The sequence below is a fragment of the Zeus faber genome (assembly GCF_960531495.2).
Source record: "Zeus faber genome assembly, chromosome: 3".
Classification (NCBI taxonomy): Eukaryota; Metazoa; Chordata; class Actinopteri; order Zeiformes; family Zeidae; genus Zeus; species Zeus faber.
This window is the reverse complement of record NC_137190.1, coordinates 18,865,039-18,887,438: the sequence shown is the minus strand read 5'-3', so window position 1 is coordinate 18,887,438 and position 22,400 is coordinate 18,865,039. Positions and strand designations below refer to the sequence as shown.

Sequence of the window (22,400 nt, the reverse complement as noted above, 5' to 3'; positions counted from 1 at the left end):
GATCCAACAAGTTACGGGAGAAAAGAAAACTCAGAGAGATGCATTAGAAGATGTCACATATTTGACTGAACAAACCAGTGTGTAATCCATAGGCTTTAAGAGTATTTTTTTAATGTAGAATTCCCTTTCTTGAATACTCTTAGTTTAAGCCCACAATTATCCAGGCTTAGGCCCAAAAACAACTACAAACATATCCTCTGGGCTTTTTTTAATCAGCATTCAGTATAGCACTTAATTCCCCGTGTGACCAATGAGGTCAGCTTCTTTAGAGACAGAAGAGGGCCATTATTCTAATGCACTCTCAAATTGCGCAGAAATCAAAATACATTTCAGCTTACAAGTGCAAAGAAGGTAGAGATGAGATTCAGACTCTGAGAGGGGATCAACCTAGAGGGGATGTGGAGGGTTTGTCTGACAGCAAACACTTAGATCAGACTGATGCTAAAAGGGAAAGAGTGCAATTTTAGACAGTGAATGGATTTTTCACCAAACAGACAAGTACATGGGATTACGGACATAGTAGGCTGGCACTTCTTTTTTTTTTTAATCCAAATGTCAACGAACTTACTACCATCAGGCATGGATGGTGAGAGAGACTCAAATGGTTAAATGTGAACGGTCATACTCACCGAGGCCAAAGCCTTGCCCAGCGCATCTCCGGTCTGCGAGCTTCCTGTGGCATTACCTCGGTTTGCAACGGCTACGAAAACAGAGATGGGGGCACTTTTCAGCAGCAAACTCACACACTCACACAAACCAGGTCTCCAATTACCCTGTTTCTACAATTAACTTGTAGAACTGCCCTTGTGTGCGAAATTTGTTACACACATAATCTTGGCCATATTCAGCACCGATAATGTTATTGCCACTGAATTCAAGCTGAACGACTGACACCATCGACACATACCCATGACCCCATCGGCCGCATTGATGGACGGGGTGTGTGTCGCTGTGACGAATGGCGAAGTGCTGGTATTGCCTCGGTGGAAGCTTGACATGGGAGGAAGACTGGCGTTGATGTCTGGAGAGGCTGAATGTGCGGGGTAGTTCTGAAAGAAAGGGTTTGGGGAAAGTCATTTTGTAATCAAAGCAGGGGCTTTATTTTACTTATTTCATTCATTTATTTTTTTTCCTCCACCAGAGAGAAACGTCAGCCTGTAATGAAGGAAATGCTTTCAGGGACAGAGCACGGGCAGACAGGGGGGCTTTGGAGATGCGGCAGCTGCGGGCTCCCCGTGATGGCCAGTTAGTTGCATCAGGCGGGCAGACAGGCACGACAAGCGGAGATCAAACACTGTTATGAAGAGGGTCGGCGGGGTCTTGGCTGATGATAACCAGGCACAGCGCCGGACAGAGAGCTCTGCGTGGTGTTGTGTTGGGGGTTAAGGGTTAAATAAGGTCTTCATGCTGAATAAACATTAGACCGGCCGAATAGAATCAAAGGCAGAGATTGAGACTTTGACTCTTCTTGTATTGTGCTGCTTACCAGGCGGTCATGCGAGTGCAGGCTGTTGTAGTTTCCAGACTGTGGCATGTGGGCAGAGGATCCTCCCAGCATGCCGCTGTAACTGGGCTGGCTGATCCCATTGGATGAGTTCCATGGGTCGGGCGAGTTGTGAGTTCCATCTAATGATAAACACATCAATTAGAGGTCATTCTACTCAAAGCTTTTCGGGACCGAGCACCATGTGCAGCTGGCTGCGAAAAAACCTCAGTAATATGGCATGGCTTGGGTTGAAAATAAAAATAAGGCGATCTACAGGTTGCAATATGCTCTCAACTCCATGGAGGACAGGGTTTGGCTGGCGTCCACTCTAATTTTATTTTGAGGTCACCCACTGAGTACTTTTTGTGCTTTTGAGATTGAAATATGAGCCTTGTCCTGAACACAGCTGAGCCAGCGCTAGGCTGGGCACGACGATATACACCAACTGTACCGTGACAAATTCCCTGTATATGAAAATGTACCTGACCCAATAAACTCATTCTGATTCCAAGGTTTACGGAGAGAAGTCTGCTCGTCCCTCTCTACGGCGCCTGGATATTACATTGTTATCCACTGTCGGAACAAATTAAATCACACGGCAAATTAAAGACGCGACAAACATACGATTCGAAAACGAATTACCACCTGAAGTGAATTACTCACCAAAAAAAGTGCTCGCAAACATGCTGCTGGAGGGCTTAGGGGACGGGTAGGAAGGTGAATCCCTGTTGAAGTCTTCAGAGCTTGGGGATGGCGCGTACACCTGCCGGAAGAACAAACAAGCCATCAGCACAGCAATTCGTGTAGGATTTCAGTGGCGGAGAAATTCAAGTTGGCAAGAAATTGTGATTTAACAACAATTGAATTGTCAATTGGTTCATCTCATACCAATATAAACCTACAATAGTGTAATAATACACATCCAGCTCATGAAGAAGATACATTTACCGACACCAAACATCGGAACATAAAAATTCAGGCAGTTCATTTGCCTCAACACAACTGAGGGAAAGTCAACTAAGTTGCATTGTATTTCACATTTATTTCTATCATTGGCTTATAATTCCTCTTAAATTCGGATGGAAACATATGATTTCGGAATCTCACCATTCTAGAAAATGATCACGGTCATCTCACATAATTGCGATGGGGCGACAATGTAAGAATTTGTGAAAGCTCTCGGCCGATCTGCTCGCTTTCCTTCCGGCTGGTGCTGCATGGTGAAGCAGCGTCTCTCAGCCCCAGCACTGAATCATATTGACGACGGAGCCCGTATATGCAAGGTTAATTCATCAGACCCAGCAGCTGAATCACGGCGAGGAAGACACAAAACTATAATGTCTAATTGCAATCGCACAAACACATTCAGGCAAATGCGTCACACCTACCACCCACATCCACACCCACAAGCTAAAATACACACGTGTGCCCACAAGCCCTTTTGTACACAAGAGCAGAGCTCCTAATGAATCGAGAAAATCAACTCAAATGAAGCTGTGCTCATTTGGAGGCTTACAGAGGAAGGAGTGGATTATCGAAGGTATTAGCAATTTAGATCATTTCGACTTGTAATGAGAGTATAATGACGGCCACTCACATGTGTATAATAAATGCTTGGCAATTTAAAGCATGCCCAATCAGATGGAAATCTAATGGTAAAAAAATAAAATAAAACAGGAGCTGATTTGCTTTGCTTTCTGATCTTGCTTAAGATGAAAAAAAAAAGATAAAATAAGCTGAAATAAGGCTTAATTTTATTTAATATAACAAATCCTGGAGGGGATTCAGGTGTTCCAGCAGCAGGATTTAATCGTAGAAAAAAAAGAGACAAAAATGAAATAACAGTTGATGTGCACATATAAACAGAAATCAACAGGGAGCGGCACTTGTACGGCTGACTATATTCATGAGCCCAACATGGGAAGGTGGTGGGTGCGTTAAAGTAAATGACAAGTATATAGTACATAGTAATAAACTTTTTCTTCTTCTTCTTTTACTTCTCAACCTGCAAGACGGTGAGAGAGAACGCGGCAGCACAAAGGCCACGCTGTTGTACAGCTGTGTGTGTGCCACGCCAGGCGGTGGGATCAAAGAGACTTGCGGCCAAACACCAGTGAAATGGTCTCTTGGCTTCATCCACTCCAGATGGAGGGAGAGAGGGCAGGAGAGTCAGAACCGAGAGGAGTTAGGGAACAGCGCGAGCGACGCGGCAACCTCGCCGTCCCGGAGACAGGACCCATCCGGGTTATCGGGCAGCGCAAATCAGTGCCAGAGTGGACGGCCAAATTCCACTTGTGCCCCGTGTTCACCTGCAGCACAAAGTGGATTTAATGACCCAACAGTGCACCCAGATGTTGTCAGTGCTCACACTTCAAAGGCGCTTTTCACCATCCTGCACGTAATTATTTGGAGAGATGTTGTGGGTTTTTTTTTTTCGTTTTCTGTGTTTCATTTATTTTAAGGACACAGGAAATGTGCGTTGCAACAATGATCTGTACGTTTTGCCAAATACATGCATCATATCATTGGAGAAATCAGTCATCTTAACTGACACGCATCGCTGTTAGACCTCGCTGAGTGAGCAATTCCAGCGTGTGTGCGTGTGTAGGTGTGTGTGCGTGTGTGTGTGTGTGTGTGTGTCGGTGTGTGTGTGTGTAATTAAAGCACTGTGAGAGCGGTTATGCTCTCATGGGTCCTCTGGTGTGCACATGTGACCGTGGTTGATGGAACTTCCATGGTGATCCCAGGTTCGCCCCGCACAGGAGCCAGGGCTTTTGTCCCCCGTCTGGGACTCGATGAGCAGCATATGGCGTTGGATAATGCTAATTGTCCTTTTTTCTTTTTTTTTTTCCACCGTGGGCTAACCAGTCAGAGCATTAATAAACCATCCCAAACATTGGGTGACTAATTCCACCGGCCCCTGGAAGAGAGGGGCCGCTTGGGTTTCCTTTTACTAGGACATTAATTAAAGGGCCGTCACTCACACAGAGTACAAAGACAGCACCCAATGAGACCAATAGTTCCAGCATGTGCATTTTATTTTATTTATTGAAATAGTGACATTTGGATTTATCTTTCTCCTTTTTGGTATATTCGTACCAATGTTTGTAAATACACATGTTCGTTGAATACTGTATCATAGTCACTGATATGATAACTTGCACATATAAAAGAAGGCAAGGCATCTTGTGTGTGTTTTTTTTTTTTGTTTTTTTTCTCCGAAAATGTAATTAAAATGAAAGCTGCAAGCAGCCGGGTCCTGGACGTGCAAGTGTCGTCAAGTTTGAAGTCGACCTGATAAATCGCCTAGGAGGAGTTCGCGAAAGTGAAAGTGACCAAAAAAGTGACAAAAAAAGGCACATAAACAGTGGCTTTTTTCAAACATGAAATTCAAGGCTTTGAACACACCGTGTGACAAAAGCTCAAGCTTTTAATACCTTTTAATCGTGAAGGTGTCTTATAGACACTCACCAAGTTGGCGTCGATCCGATAAATCGCCTAGGAGGAGTTCGGGAAAATACAAAGTAAAAAAAGTGGCACCTTAAATTTAATTTGGCCGACTTCCTGTTGGGTTTAGGTCACGGGGCAACATCATTTTTTAAGTCTAGTGATGTTATACATGTGTCCCGAATTTCGTGAGTTTTCGTGAAAAAAAGGTGAATAGGCTTGATTTAAAAAAACGTTTTGTTTTTTTCTTTCTAGAGGGGGGGGCGCTAGCGAGCCATTTTGCCACGCCCATGCACGGAACCCATAGAATGCCTCGGCGGGATTGACGAGTGTGCAAAGTTTTGTGAGTCTTTGAGCATCTTAAGGCCCCCAAAAAGCTGATTCAAAAAGGCAGAAGAAGAAGAAGAAGAACGAGAACAATAACAAAAGGGTCTCGGCCACATTCTGAGGACTCGGACCCTAACAAATTAAGAAATTTATTTAGACTCTTTTAAAGCAAATGGTGTAAATTAATAGAAACTGCCCTAATGAATGGTAACTAAATACACAAAAATATTACGGTTCCAGGTTGAGGATATAGTAATCCAAAAGTAAAGACTGTTTTCATTCGTTGTAAATCCCACTATTCAGTCAAGTAGGTTCTGACACACCCCAAAAGAAGTCCAATTTCTCCATATCGCCAAGCCTGGAACACCTGCCTTTGGCCTGCAAGCCACATCAATCAAGACACCGCGGCAAAAATATAACACGCCGTCAACGGGAGGACGCCGCACAAAACCCCAGGACACAGAAAAAGACACACGGTCGAGAAGTGAAACAACTTAAAAAAACAAAAAACAAGAACGTCTCCGCCCTGTCTCCGCACGTCCTTATTTAGAATCGCAAGCTGCGTGTCTGGACCTCTTCCCTCTGAGTCCCAATCACGGAGGGGGAGTCGCTTTTCGAAGGGGGATGGAGCGCAACGGATGGAGCGCGTCGACAAAAGTGCTAAAACGTCAGCGAGCGGCTTGCGGGGTCCACCGAAACCTACCTCCGGGTTCACGCTGGTCCGGAAAAGCACGAGCGTTGACGAGTGCAAAGATGGCGGAACAACCATTCACATGCACGTTTAACCCTGGAATATGAAGTTCAAATGATAAAACAAATAAATGTCGGAAACGTCAACATTTACTGTATGTCTCGCTACACAAAGCTCTCGCTCGCTCTCCCATACACCACAACGTCCACATTGACCGCCACACATTGACTTCCTGTTTTGTTTTACAATTTAAAGGGGCGATAGACAACTTTTTTGCTTTAACTTATCATTATGAAGTTAATGTTAATTGCACAGTGTAATGGCTATGGAATAATGACACCATGGGCGTTTAGACGGGTTCCCTTCAAGCCTCCACATCGCTGTGCATTCGGACTGCAAACAGGGTACGAGATCCTGGGATGGGTTTGCGGCATTGCGTCACAGGAAGTGCGCCACCCTTTGCGCAACCAGCAGCGGAGAACGGCGCACGGTGGAACAGCCGAAGGGGCAGTGGAAACTCTACCCGGCAAGAGAAAAAGAACCCCGCTGAGGGAGGCGAAGAGAGAGAGTGATACAAACAGAGGTAAAACAAGAGTGAACCTCGGGCGGGTACTCACTCGATGGAGGGACCTCCGGGACTTGAGAGCGTTTATAACCGACTTTCAGTTGCCATTCTTTCTACTGGATTAGTAAGGAACACAACCTGCATACTTATTCATACTAACACATGTTTTACTCTGCCTTTATCCTAGCAGTGAGATTGGGGTTTCTTGCGCAAATTGGGATTGTTACGGTTGTTTCTTGCTTTGGAGAGTAGCCAGGCTGCTAGCGGTAGTGTTGCCCATGTTGATAATGATAGCTAAGCTAGCTAACGCCGACGCTAGCAGCCATAAAAAAATAAATAAATAAAAAGATCCATTGTCTGTTTGATAATCGAAACAACAAGTTTTCTTGCAGTGATTTACTTCACAGAGCTACACTGATGAAAACATATAGCGAGCCGGTTGTCTTTGCAACAGCCTCGCAAACTTTTTTTTCTCTCGCAACAAACAATTCAAAATTTTTTTGGCGCAAACAATTATACCACTTGGAATAGCTGGGGGGTTGAAGAGTTAGTTGTCTATTACACCTTTAGAATGGGTAAAATCTTATTTTGTTGTCGAGCTGCGCACAGAGCATTGATTGCCCCTTTCTCTCTCTCTCTCTCTCGCTCTCACACACACACACACACACACACACACACACACACACACACACACACACACACACACTGACAATGGACCCGTCTGCTAATCGCCCCTCTTCCCCGTGCGCACTCTGAATCAAAACATGATAATGCACGGGATGTTTTAAACATGTCGCCGGGGTGGGTACTGGAACCCGGTACCTCTATGGCACCGGTTCCCATACGATCGGTATCCACCGAGCCGCAACGCAGATTTAGCTGCCTCATTGCGGTGCCGTGCCCGCGCTGCCGGTCGTAATGTCCGCCCTCCGTCGCTCCGCAACCGCCACACGCACCTTCACTAAACGTCGGGAGCGCGCCGCTTGAAATCCTCTGTATGACGCGCCGCTGCGTTCCTCTACCATGCGTTCCTCTCCACTCGCCTTCTCAACTCGTGGTTAAATGAGAGCCAAACAGCGGCAGTGCTCGTCGATGTGACATTGACTCGCCGATGGGACGTTGAAGAATGAAATTGACCCTGACAATGTCACATTATGGTCGCTTAGCCAGTCAGATAAAAGAGGCTCTTAAAAGTGGTCATAAAAGTTTTCGCTACCGATGACGTCCAGTTTGTACGAACCGTCGGTTATTTGTGAACATGTAACACGTAAAAGTATATGGAAGTAATTAAGGACAAATGGGTTTAGTTCATAAGAAAATCTCTAAAATAGCACGGATCAAATTTCTTTTTTGACATAAAATCAGAACAATAAAAAAAATTGCCCCCGGATCTATTCATCTGTCATTCCGATCATGCATTAAAGCCCTCGAAAATAGTATGATATCGCTGATCAGGGAGCATTTTGCTCACCAGTCTCCCTCTCCGACGGTAACGACGATGTGTCCACGAGCGATGCGCGCACCCGCACGGAGGTGCCCGCGATCAGCGCGTTGAAACAGCGTTGTTATTTTAGATGTAGGTTCTTTTACGTCTCCTTATGGAAGGAAACCGTGCGTAATGGGGACACTTTCTCTGTTACTCACTCCCCGATCACCCCCTCTCCATGCGTTATGAGCAGAAAATAATCTTTACGGGTCGCGCCCTGTTCCTCCGCGCCCCGTCCCCAGGCTCTTTTTAGTTGTTTTATTTGGAGGAACGGGGCACAGCCGTCGGGGCGCACGGAGAGCCGTGTTAACGTGTGAAGCGTGTGGACGATTCACACAGATAAAAATATATTTATGATTCCCCTTATTTATAATTCGTCATTGAAATGTGAACCCCCCCCCCCCTCCAAAAAAAAAACGACTGCTCGACTTGAGGAATCTCAGTCGAACGACGGGTTTCGGACCGATGATTCGACTGGTCGACTTCCAGGGGGGCAGCCCTACAAAATAGGTAATAAGGTTTCTCGCGCAGCAAAACAAGTAGGATCATAGCCATATCGAGCTATATTCTACCAAGCCATTCAACTAGGGGTGAATTAGGAAACATTTTGAACTTACTAAAAACTCTCAACACTTCCAACCTTACAAATAGCCTTTCAATTAATAGCAACTCTCTTAACTGAACCGCAGCCACCTCGCAGAATAAATTCTATCCTCACTGCCAAATGGTGGAATGAAGGCAAGCACTTTATCGTCTCTGGCAAAGTGTAGGGGCCTAGAGATAGAGTGCCACACATGAGCGCACATGCTAAGTTAGGCATTCCCTTAAAAGCATCTATGCAATACCTGTTGCAAAACAAGACATCCTGACGTACGCCAGCACATTCTCTTGTATTATTGACGATGCACGTCGCAATTCCTTTGAGGACGATTTGAACCACAGATGAGCTTTCTCTAAGAGTTTTTTGCAAACAGCCGAGACGAAGAAGACAGTTCAGTGGGCTGCTTCTTCTGCACTGGCATTGTGCCATGAGCAAACAAGCCAATGGGCCCACTGCAAATTCTCCCAGTGCTCCAGATGGCAAGCCTGCCTCGGCACTCCGCATTATAAAAAAATCAGTGTGGATGAGCATAATCCTAAAAATGAGCACACATCTTTCATTTTCCTTGCTCGCAAAAAGAAAAAACAAAGAATTTGGGATTGGTTATTTAACGACTGCTTTTGATCATAAGGTTTTACCCAAGCTGTCCACATGCTATCAATTTTCTCTCCATTACCAATTGCAACGCACACCTGTTAATGCTTAATACAAAAAAGATCAAAGTGATCTCTCATGCTGGGCGAACCAAAATTAATTGTTGTAATGTCTCATAAGCAAAGTTAAAATATACGGCCAAGAGATCTGACCTTTAAAGTGCAAGAGTGTATTATTGGCTAAGCCCTTCACTCATCGAAATCCTGTTGAAAGTAAACATAACGTGCAACATGTGAATCTCTATGTTTCCATCTTAAGGTCACCTTTTTAATTTAATAGATTTAATCAAATACGTATCCATGCTTTCATGGTGAGGAAAACATGTCCGCAGGTTGTCAATTGTGTTAAACTGTGTGGTAAAAAAAATTAAACGAAATCCTTTGAATCCTTTCAGCAATGCAAACACAGTTAGTCTCTAACTATTACACCTGCAACACGCTTACACACATTTTTTTTGCAAGTGGACACGACCCCCCCCCCCCCCCCCCCCAACCCCCACAAACACTTACACACACATACACACACACTTGCATAAAGTTGTACATGCATGTGAAAAAAAGGCACCCACATGAAAAAATTAAATGTTTCTAGTAAAAATACATTTGAGCAAAACACAAAAATCAAAGAGGCCGTTACTGAGAAGTTCAGAAATCACATTAGGCTCCCTGTGGGCGAAAGAATGCCGATATGATTAAAAGCAGATGGAATTGCAGTAACACTGGTGCTTGGAGCTCAATCTGCAAACAGGAAAGTGTAACCTCAACAGGCAGCCTCTTTTCCTTAATCATTCCCAGACACTCACTTGTTATTATTTCAACCCAATGTCTGCGCTGCACCAACCAGCCAGTAAAAATAAATTGCAAAAACATTTTTTTTTCTTCTCACAGTCTACCACACTGATTAATTCTAACAGTGAGAATAAGGTACCTTATTGCATAACTTCTATTTAGGTAATTGAACACTCCCTATGGACGTGTTATTTTAATATAACAACATGCACTTGCTGATGTATAACTGGTGGCCGATAGTAAACATGGCCAGAAATAGGTACAAGACAGTCAAGCCAAAAATTAAATAGTAGTGTCACACAGCTGTTACTGAGGTAATGGAAAATCATCAGGGAGAAGATCCGTGCACACACATGTGCACGCATACACACAACAGAACAGTTTACACCTCAGAGCCAAGAACTACACTGTCACTGAGCTCCCAAAAACAAAAACCCAAGGGCATGGTGCAAGTGTGGAGACACACACACACACACACACACACACACACACAATCACATGCAACCCCCCGCCCCCCCCAACACACACACCCACAGACTCTCTTCCAGCTCACACACACACACACACACACACACACACACACACACACACACACACACACACACACACACACACACACACACACTCTCCGAGATAACTCACCGTTTTGCCGTTGTAGTAATACATTAAGGAGTTACTGCCCATTCCTGGGACAGGGTAGGCGCAATACATTATAGGTTCAACAATTACAATGATAACTGAGAAAGTACTGCTTGAAAGGAAAGTAGCCAAAAACCAGCCTTCTCCCTAGACATACATCCAAGCTGTTCAAAAGGGACTAATAATTCTTTCAGTCCTGGCCCTGCACACACGGACCACTCAGAGGAAACTTATGCAAAGCAGGACTGAACCATTCCGTGCTGTGCGGAGGGGATGACTCTAAGAGGGGAGTGGCCGATATGGTACATCCCTCCCTTAAGCCCCATAAGTGCTGAGGCAAAGAGGAGGAAAAAAATCAGGGGGAGGGGAGATCATTTAGTGAGTGAGTGAGTGTGTGTGTGTGTGCGTGTGCATGCGTGCGTGTGCATGTGCGAGTGGGTGTGGGTGTGTGTGTGTGTGTGGTGTGTGTGTGTGTGTGTGTGTGTGTGTGTGTGTGCGTGTGTGTGTGTGTGGGGGGGGGGGGGGGGGGGCAGATAAAAGGAAGTGGGTGGGACAGAAAACAAATGTGTGAGCAGATTTAGAATATAATTTTTTATATATATATATATATATATATATATATATATATATATATATATATATATATATCCAAGTATAAAACATTTTGATTTTCTGCAGGAGAACCTCAACAGACTGGAACTAAAACCCTTTTATTTGAGACAGGATTTCATATGTTTTAGAATGTTTTATAAATAAGTGCAATGAGACTTCGATCTCACACAGGTTTTAATCCTGAGCCTATAATCTTTTGTTTTTGAAATGATTAACTGAATCGGCATACAGTAAGGTAAAATGTGCATTTTGTCGCAGCGCTGCCATCAACATTAACCCGTTCCCACACTCAGCCCATGTGCCAGCGAGCTTAAAGTCTGGGGAAAGTCAAACGCTTTGAAAAGAAGAAGGAAAAATTGCCGGGAAAAACAAGGTGTGAGGACCCTAGGAGAGGGCGAGAGAGAAAACCCATGGAAGATAGAATAAACGAGACTCTCAGCAAAAAGAGATCCTTGGTGGAGCGGTGACTGTAAACAGAGGCAACAGCTGCAAAGGGACCGGCCCGTGACGTCAGGCAGCAGGAAAATAATGCTTCATTTCCCAAACCCTGGGGGCCTCCAAGAGGGGAGGACAGGGGGGGAAAGCAACACATAGACAGCCATTTTACCAGGGTTCACGTTGGTCATTACACCTGTTTTATGGGGAAGAGTAAGAGGAGAGGAGAGGAGAGGAGAGGAGAGGAGAGGAGAAGAGGGGAGGGAGGAGAGAGGAAGAGGGGTGAGGAGAGGTGACGAGATGAGAAGAGAAGAGAGGTGGGGGGAGGGTATGAGGAGAGAAGTGAGGAGAGGGGAAGAGAGGTGAGATGAGAGGAAAAGAGGGGGAGAAGGGAAGGGAGAAGAGAGAGGAGAGGTGAGGAGAAGGGAGGATCGCAGAGGGGAGGAGAAGAGAGGAAGGAGAGGAGAAGAGAGAAGGGAAGAGGAGAGAGGTGAAAAGAGGAGAAGCGAGAAGAACGGTGAGGAGAGTAGAGATGAGGCGAAGGGACGTGGACAGTAGAAGAGAGAGGAGAGGAGAGGAGGACATGAGAGGAGAAGAGAGGAGCGGAGGCGAAGGGAAGAGGACAGTGGAAGAGAGGAAAGGAGAGGACGGGGGAGGAGAAGAGAGGAGAGGAGGTGAAGGAAAGAGGACAGTAGAAGAGAGGAGAGGAGAGAAGAGGAGATGGGAGGAGTGGAGAAGAGAGGAGAGGAGAGGAGAGGAGGGGAGAGGAGGCGGGGCGAGATGAGGGGATGAGAGGAGAAGAGGCGAGAGGAGCAGAGGAGAAGAGAGGAGAACATAGGAAGAGGGGAGAGGAGAGGAGGAGAGAGGAGACGAGGAGAAGAGGAGAGGAAGAGAGGAGAGGAGAGGGGGTGAAGAGGGGAGAGGAGACGGGAGCAGAAGAGGAGGGGAGGAGAAGAGAGGAGAGAAGAGGAGAGGAGAGGAGAGGAGAGGAGAGGAGAGGAGAGGAGAGGAGGGGAGAGGAGAGGAGGGGAGGGGAGAGGAGAGGAGAGGAGAGGAGGGGAGAGGAGAGGAGGGGAGGGGAGAGGAGAGGAGAGGAGAGGAGAGGAGAGGAGAGAGGAGAGGAGAGGAGAGGAGAGGAGGGGAGAGGAGAGGAGGGGAGGGGAGAGGAGAGGAGGGGAGGGGAGAGGAGAGGAGGGGAGGGGAGAGGAGGGGAGGGGAGAGGAGAGGAGAGGAGGCAGTGAGAGGGTCTCCATACTCTGCCTGGAGCCTTTCATGTCCAGCAGTGGAAGCTTCCTGGACCAAACAGGCTGCACACTCATTGAGAGCATTATTGTTATAGAAAGATGAAAGCGCTGCTCTTCCCTAAGAAAAGAAAAAAAAAAAAGGGGGGGGGGGGGGCTTTTATGATGTGTTTCCTTCAGTGCTGTTATTATTTATCCCCCCTTTCTTCTCTTGGATTGTTTCAAACTTTTTCAGAGGGAATGGCTTTACATGCTGTTAGTGTTTTATATCTGGCCTTGTTTCAATGTGATGCTTTAAGCAAAATTGTGATGATGGTGCGTTTGAAGCGCAACTGTGTGTAACTCCAGACGCAGAGATGGGTTCAGAGGGAAACACATGAAAGCAAAGAGCGGCGGGCATTCATTTGATAAAGCGACCGGGCAAAGCGCCTCAACAGTTGCTTGTTCAGGACATTGGTGGTGTTAGTTGTTTGTTCGCGGTAGTGACTAATGGAAGAAAAAAAGGCTTTCAATAAAGGTGCGCGTGTAAGGCAAAGCAGAGGGGGAAACCTCTCACAAAAACCGTATGGGAACTTCACACGACTCGGCCTTCCGATTGCGATCGCTTTACTTCGCAGCAATAACAAATGAGTAGATCTTAGCTCTTTTTTTTGATGACACAACAAAGGTCTAATTTACAATTAGACTTGTGAGGAAGCCCACAGGCTCCGGCTCAGATACTGTCAGACAGATTCTGCAGAGAGAGGAGAAGACACAGCCCCATGGACTTCTGGACATGGAGTTGCCCATTCATTGTAAGGTGTTTTTCACCGGATTTGTTTGGGTGTAGGGAAAGATTTGAGCAAATCCACGGGCTGAGGTCACCACGCATGGAATTAGGGATGATGTCATAAGACAGGAAGATTGTTTCCTGTAAGAAGCTCTGCTTCTGATTAGGGAGGGCAGACCCAAAGCGTTGGGGGGTTACACTGGCGGGATTTTTTAATCCACAAGACACTCCCCGTAAGCAGCACCTATTTACCTTGAGCGGCGAAGTTGAAACTAAATACGGTTATATTTTGGTTGCAATTATTTCACTTTCATTATGGAGGCGCAAACTCTATTGATAAGATCGAAATCTCTTCAGATTGAGATTAATGTTCTTTTTTAATCCATTCAATTCTACAGAAAAGACAACAGGCGTGTGACCTACAACTTAAAAATTATGTATTAAATATGTATATTTATGTTTGGTTGAGTAACTATTGTGCATAATCTCCGGGTGCGTTGCAAAGACATTTCAATGCATGTATGTATGAACCTATGTACAGTATATGTATGTGACAAATAAACCTCTTGAATCTCTTGAATCTTGAATCTTGAATCTAATATTATAATAATAAATAATATGCAATCAAGTCATTCTATCCTTTGACTGATTTGTAGGAATTCAGCTATTGCAGTTATTGGAAAACAATATTTGGCAATCTGAATTCTGAACACTCTATCCAAGAGTGGATCAAATCATCGGGCCGGACAAGACATCAAGGAAGACCAACTGGAGCCCCCAATTCCAAACACCTCTTTCATTTACAGCATTTGGGAATTTGGAAATGGATATCAACAACCTGTGCACGGACACACACCCACACACAAACACACAGACACACAGACACACAGACACACAGACACACACACACACACACATACACACACATAATCCCATACACAACACAGGGAAATTCCCAGACTACACTTATTACTACTCCCTAACCTCTGACCTACAATTTAAAGCCTAAGGAGTTAAGATCCTTAGCTTCAAACACAAGCGTCACGTGCAGCCGGATAGATGTTCCCAGGTACCAGGCGGCAGGCTAAGCCAGCATCCAAATAACAAACAGTCTACCTTAGTGATTGTTGACAGGCCCGTGCTCGAGCCTGCTAGCGCTCTGAAACTAAGGCCCGCATTAATGCTGTAAACTCACGCAAGCTCTCCATGAATAATTTACAACAGGCCAGAATGTGAGTAATGAGTTTAATCTGTGCGTTATTTCTATGCTCTTTGCCTTTTTAACTACTTGGGCTCCGCGCACATGAAAGGAGTGAGGCCCCTGGCTTGTTTGTCTGATCCATTATCTCCGGCCTCTAATGTTCAGCGGCACATTTCTGCAACCCAAACAACGATAAACACAGAGCGCGCGTTCCCAGAGGTGGCTGCGACTCTGTTCAAGATCACCACGGTCAAACCAGGGGTGTCTATCTAATCAGCCATCCGAGTAGCTGACCCCGTGGGGAGGCTGTTCAACCGGGGTCGGGGGCAGAGCCCGACACACTGTCCCCCTGCTGGCCGCACCGTCTGACCAACGCAGGCAGCACTCAACTTCTCTCGAATGAATACAAACAGCAAAAGTGAATGAAAACAATGGTTGATGTAAATTAGAAATTGGTCATGACGTCACACTTCTTTCAAAAAGGAAAAGAGTGTTTCCGAACCCTGGCACAGTTTTGACAGAGCTGATTTTGTGTAATAAACTGCTATAGAGGAACAACTGTATTGAGGATAATCACAACCGGTAACACAGGTTGATACCAATAAACCATGACCCAGGTTACTATCTAAAATGAAAAATAAAGTCCACTGCTATGGAAGGTTAAATAACATAATTTGTGGTATAGAGACTTAATGAATCATATGACTATATACTCCTAAAAGGTAGAGGGACTTGTGTGAACAATACAGTACTAACTTTGACAGAGACAAAAAAAAAAAAAGTATTTATGAAGAACTTTGCATATTCTACATCCTCTCCCCCATAGTGCACACACACACAATGTATGATCTTAACCAACTCTGGCTCAAAGGCAAAAGGTAGGAATTAAGTTGCTTTCTATAAAGCCGACATAATAGTACGATACTACAGGATACCACAATCACTGTCATTGAGGGGGAGAACAACAGACGGAGCGAAAGAAAGAGGGAGACAAAGGGAGAGCACCAGCGAGTGAGAAGGAGCCATCCTGTCAATGTCATGCGCCAGACAGCACTGCGAGGAAGAATCTGGGGTCTTAAGACTCGCAGCCCCGGGGCGGACTCTCTTCCTTGCGGCGCCTGTAGCGCAAGATCTCCCAGAAACAAGGGTGTCGGAGTGATCTGTCAAAAGCCAATGTCAATCTTTTTTGTCACCCACTCAGGGTTCTCGCTCGCGAAGGGTCCCCGAAGGGAGTCGCTTCCCACCACTTTCCTTCTCCCTCCCTCCTAGCTCCACCGCCGCCGAGAGCCGCGGAGGAAGTGTCACGTCGAGGCCTCTGTGCCGCCGACAACGGTTTGCGCAGAATGCTATTTATACGGGAAAACATACACACGACAACACCCTTGCAGCTTTCCATAAATACGAGAACCAGTCATTTCCCAGGAGCCATAGAGATGCCCGCTTTCCCGGGCTCTCCTGCCTCTCCCTCTTTCTCTCCGTTTCTCCCGTCTTTTGTCGAGACAGGTGCCCACACAGCTGCCTGTCAGCATCCTTCAGTGCGGCAGCTCGTCTATCCAGCGATCCAACATGCACCGTCCTTCACTCACGCCGGGCTCAGCTTACACACACAATTAGACACAAATCATCTGCTGTTACAAAGGGAAAGCGTCAAGGTAGTAGGCACGTCTTTGACGAAATATATATCTGTAGGGTTACATATAATTGTTGGACGTTTAGACTACTGTATGTCTCAAACATTATTTTGGCAATTCTAGGGGAAGGAAAATGCAATTTTGGAATCCCAGCTGCTTATAATACAAATAATCATGACATATGGAAGTATGCAGAAATGCAACAGACAAGCAAAAACACCACAGAGGGGTGTGTCTGTGTGCAAATGTGTGTACAGTGAATGTGTGGCAGTGTTGATGTGTGTGTGTGTGTGTAAGAGAGGTTTGTATATAAGATGAAAGAGCCTATAAACATTTAAATGTTTGCAATCACCAGCTGGCCCCTCTAGATAGCCCTCGCATCCGGGTGGACTTGCGCGTCAGAACCTAAATGCTCAGAGGATGGAGGATGTGCTTCCATAAACATTTAGATTTGATTCCTTCATGTTATGCGCAAACACACACGCACACACGCACACAGACACACAGACACACAGACACACACACACACACACACACACACACACACACACACACACACACACACACACACACACACACACACACACACGCGCAGCGCCTTGATTTGAAAATCACATTACCCATCTGATTTAAAACTCTTATATCTATTTTTAGACTGAGAGGGATGAAAACCAGCTGAGAAAATGGAGGAGATTGGAAGTGGAAAAAAAAGATAAGAAAAGAAGAGTATTTCTAGAAGAAGAAATGAGGATAGGAAGCATTGTGTTGATTTTTTTTTTTTTTTTTTTAATCAAGTAGCTATTCAAGGCTGTGGTGAGAGGCTGTGCTGCTTACACAAGCAAAAGCTTTCAGCAGCATCTGCAGCTGCATTCCTGCTTTCCAGGTAAAAGCTGCAGCTGGACGGAACCAGCTCCGCGTCCAGGTGCTCCTTCACCTCAGCGCCTCTCAGCGGCACCGCTGCCGAGGCTGCCTGCACCGCAGCGGCATTTACGGAGCTTCCTGCCAGAAACGACTTAGAACATGGCAATATATCGTTAAATGGCCGACATTGTGATATGAGACCAGATATCGCCTGGAGTTTGATTATTGTTCATGTTGTGATAAAGTAAAATGTTGTCTTTATGTTTTTTAATTTAATAGACTCTACCTGCTTGGTTATAATATCCACATGATCAATGACTGTTTCTAAAATATGTATCTTCTGTAAATACTTTATGAAAGCACCGACAGTCACCCGCAAAATATTGGCAAATTATCGATATGGAAGTATTTATCAAAAAGAGAGAAAGAAATATTTTGCACCAATTTTGTCAATATTGCACAAAATCATTGAAAGTGCCCAGACCACGACAGGTGCTGGCGTAGGAAAACACTTAACAACAGTCAGTATACTTTAAGAGGCAGCCTCTTAACACCATCAAATGGCTCACGCCTCCCTATACCACTGACACCTCTCACTCGCACAAGCAATATGCCTACACCTCCTAAATGCTGCCAGACAAACACCCACTCAATCCTCCTTCTATACACCACCTCTCCTATGTTTTTACTTCGAGGGAGCAAGTTAGAACAGACATATACCCCCTGTTTTTTTTTTTGTTTTTTTTTAACATCACCATCTTTATTCTTTCAAATAGGATCAAAGACTAACTAGCATAATTCCTCCAAGCCAAGGGGATTTATCTTCTGAGCTGCACGGAGTGACAAGAGGAAGCTGTATTTCATCTCACGCTCTCTCGCTGTTTTTTTCCTTTGGGGGGGGGGAGGTTTTTTCCCCTTCTCCCCATCTCGCGCCGCACGGCTTGATTGTGCTGTTATGAGTCAGAGAACCGCACCTGCGCCCATGTGTTAAGTACTGACAAATAAAAGCCTAGCGTCCATTTACACAACAAAGAAATGTAACCCGCAAGACAACCTCTCTTTGCGTCCCTCCCTCCTTCCTGACAGGACCCCTGATATATCACTTACTTCGAGGGAGGCAGCGCACTTTTTTATTTTTCTCCCCCCCCGCCTCTCTCTCGCTGCCAGACGCCCTCTGGCTCCGCCAAACTTGCATAGAAATACAAATCCAGAAACAAAAACACATCTCAGCCTTTCATGTCCCCCGTTAGCCTGCTCCGTATTCGATTCGCCGAGTCGCGGCAAATGCCGGCGACGATTATCGGAGCTCGAAAAGGCGACAGCCTCTGAGCCCTTAATCAATTGTTTAACAAAAGAGCCGGTCCACAGAAAACGGTACACAGGTTGATTATTATTTAAATGCTCTTATTTTAATTCACTCGTAGTATAACGAAGGCTTTAAGTCACGGCTTATTGGAACCTCCTCAAACTTCATCAGGGCTTCAACAATGAACATCTGACTTAGTGATTTATGCATATTAACATATTTACCCACCCCACCACCCCCCGTCCAGGCGAACGCAAGCTGAGCTCCACACTTCCCTGCATCCTAATGGTTTTTTTTTTTTTTTTTTGTTTTTTTTCTTCCCCCCCCTCCCTCCACTGGGATTATTACCGATAGAAATTTCGAGAGATTCTGTGCTATTAATCTCTGTCTGTCCTCCTGTTCAGCTACATAATGACTAATTAAACATCAAAAGAGCAGAACTGGGGATCCGGGGTGACAGCTCCGCTCTCTGCGCCCCTCGTCCCCGGAGAGGCTCCGAGGAAGGCCAGACTGTGACAGGGCAGCACCCCAAAATCAATCAACCCCCCCCCACGCCTCCGATGTACACACGCTCACGCGCGCGTATGCACGCTGGGCGCACAAACACGCGTGCGGGCGCGCACACACACACACAAACACACACAAACACACACACACACACACACACACACACACACACACAAAATGCCCAGATCAACATAACCTACAGAGACATTTACATACAACATTAGCGGAAAACCACATGCACTAAGATCAACACAACGCTGCAGTCAAAACAGAAAGATTGCTCCACAGATCAACCAGGCACCATCGGTGCCACTGCTGAGCAAAACTCACAACAAAAAACTTTAAATCCTATCTGAGTAATGTCATTTCTAGTGTGTGTGTGTGTGTGTGTGTGTGTTTGGCGTGCATGTCTCTGACTGTGTGAGTATGTTTGTGTGTGTTTGAACATGCTTAACTAGGCTCACAGTGGAATCTATTTATATGACAGGCAGATGATCTTCCACTCACAGATGAAGGCAGGCCAGGAGGGACCTTGCGAACTTTCTTTGTTTGCAGAGGGTCTGTGAAAAGATAAAAGCGCATCCATTCAGACGCCAGCAAAAGAAAAAGAACGAAAAAATGTGCGGTGAACCCAGCACGACTGTTAAATCACAGGTATCAATGACAGCCTTTTGTTTTCGTTTTGTTACTAAAGCTGTGACTCCGGGACCTGATAGTTACTTCCTTAAAATGACATTTCATGAGAAGCACCAGAATAACAATTTAGTGTAGACATTATAAATTATAAAAAAATTATCACATTCATTCACTAATTATGGACCGGGAGTCGCATAACATGTTGGATTGGGCCGCTTTCACCGTGTTGACCATTGCATCTTAAATAAGAAAACAATAACAATGGAGGCTAAATTACAAAGTAGGTTACAGTTAAAAAATCACCATCATAACAGAACACATAACACAGACATTTGAAGTACAGATATTCAAGTGAAATGTGGGTAGAGGAAAACAACCATTTCATGTGGAAATACACGCTAAACCCTACATCCTTTCCTCGAGTTGTCCCTGTGATAATCAGTCAAGTAAAACTATTTTAAAATGGCATTTCCAAAAGTTGCTACTTTTTAATACTCTAAGGGCATTTCTATTTAAAAGTGAATTTTCATTTGAGATATATTTAGCACAAGTGGATTAGAGCTTTTGCGGCAGACTGGTAAGAGGAGGTATCCTTTTGTAGGTCAACAAAAACAATAACACACCAGTGAAATACTGTGTACGCCCAATTGTGACTGAGCAGGGTTTTTTGGTTTGATTTTTACTCATTACTGGGTTTATTGATTACTGGTGGTTTCCAATCAATTGCAATTAAACAAAATACGTATTTTTTCATATTAAGGCACTTTATCTATGACAATCTCAAGTCATCCAGCCCATCACTATCTCTGTACTGGGCACACAGGGATGACATTGGTATGAACCTTCATGTCCGAATCTGGATAAAATAAAATAAAAAAAGTTGATGTCCCCCAAAAAACATATATCTTTGACATTTTTGGTTAATTTAGGTAAAGATGTTCGCTTAAATGGCACTTACCAATCGAAGGAGGCTCTTGTAGGGAACGTCTTCTGGGATTGGCTCCAGTAAAGGAGTACAACGGAGTTGTTGACTTTCCAGGCGTCGCCACAGAACTGGGACTTTCAAGCCCAACGTCCGCGCGCAGGTTCGACTGAGAGAGAAAAAAAACAAATATGTTAAGGAAAGGACAATAATGAACTTGACTGCTTGACAGCAGTTTGCATGTACTTCAGTATTGTTTGCACAATCACTGATCTTTGTGGTCAATCAGCAATGTTTTGTCATCAACATGTGATAATCAATGAGATTGTCACGCACATGAGCATTTCTGAAATGTGTTTGTATGGAGAAAATAAGTTTTCTTTAATCAAAACTAGAATTAAATCCATTAAATCCACACATTTTATTATTATGCTTGTTAATGCCATGACACATAACTTAATTATAATTACTATGAGTCAACAATTTAACAGACAATGATCGAAAATTAATGATAAATAAATCTCTCTCTTATCAGCTGCGGATATGCTGAGGCATAAAATCACCTTTTTATGCTTACAGAGGTGACTATATTAAAATATATGCAACGTATATATTATTTTGAAATATGTTTAACTTATAGCATGGTAAAGGATGCCTAAGATACAGCGATGAGAAGCCCTAAACAAACAACAAAAACAGTGGGGGGGAAAAAGTGATTTTGTCTAATATTATGTCTATTATTTTCACATGATCTTGGCTCCAATTAGCCAACCCTGCCTGATGCTACCATTCTATCGGCTTTCTATGGTTATGTATGATTTAGGTCACCAAATAAATGCAGGATGCAGTGAGCTTTAGTGGACATCATAGTCCCAACTGTGCTTTTCCTCCCCTCCTGTCTGCAGTAAATAATATTGATCAGTTGCAATCACAACCTAAGGGCATCTGGAGGCACATCTCAGGAATGACTTGCCACCGCACCACAAGTTCTATACTGCCAAGATCAGACGACACAAATTCAGCCCGATTTTGGTCCGATTTTGTCGTATCCAACAAATCTCCAGCGTCGGGCCTGAACAGGAATGTCGGGAACATGTCTTTACCCTGTGTAGTGTGATGCAATCGAAGAACGGCGACGCGGCTTCTGGGAAGCTCCACGACACCCCGAGGAAAAGTCTAGCATGTCCGAATTTTTGTTATTGTCCTGCCTAATTTGACAACTCTGGTGCGCACATGTTAACATGGTGAAGAGAAAGATGGATGCTGCTGTGGCTGCTGTCAGGTGGAACAAAGAAACCGAGGAAAGGTTCGTCGAGCAGTGGCAACAAAACCCCTGCCTTTTTGAAGTTTCCTCGAGGGAGTACCGTGACATGAGTCAAAAAAGAAAAAACGTTGGCGAGAAACAGCGGAGGCACTTCAACAACCCGGCGAGTAGCTGATTAAGCTACGCTGGGTTGTCGTTCCCCAGTAGCACCAGCCCCAACAGCGCCCCTTTCTTCTCTTTTTCTGTTCAGAACACAAGACCGCCAGCATCACACCTAGCGCTTCTGGAGCCATGATTGACAATTTCTTGACCCTCCTCCCTGACAACCTAT

At 44.9% G+C, this 22,400-nt stretch overlaps 1 protein-coding gene across 1 annotated transcript in view; it reads right to left on the bottom strand.

Moving 5' to 3' along the window:
- tcf12 (transcription factor 12) overlaps positions 1-22,400 on the bottom strand; it is a 70,187-nt gene that overhangs the window by 14,870 nt on the left and 32,917 nt on the right. The window contains exons 7-12 of the mRNA XM_079997501.1: positions 20,842-20,974; positions 19,755-19,807; positions 2,150-2,249; positions 1,487-1,626; positions 908-1,049; positions 630-700 (exon numbers count right to left, since the gene is read on the bottom strand). Coding sequence (XP_079853627.1) covers positions 630-700; positions 908-1,049; positions 1,487-1,626; positions 2,150-2,249; positions 19,755-19,807; positions 20,842-20,974 — 639 coding nt within the window. The remainder of the gene's footprint in view (positions 1-629; positions 701-907; positions 1,050-1,486; positions 1,627-2,149; positions 2,250-19,754; positions 19,808-20,841; positions 20,975-22,400) is intronic.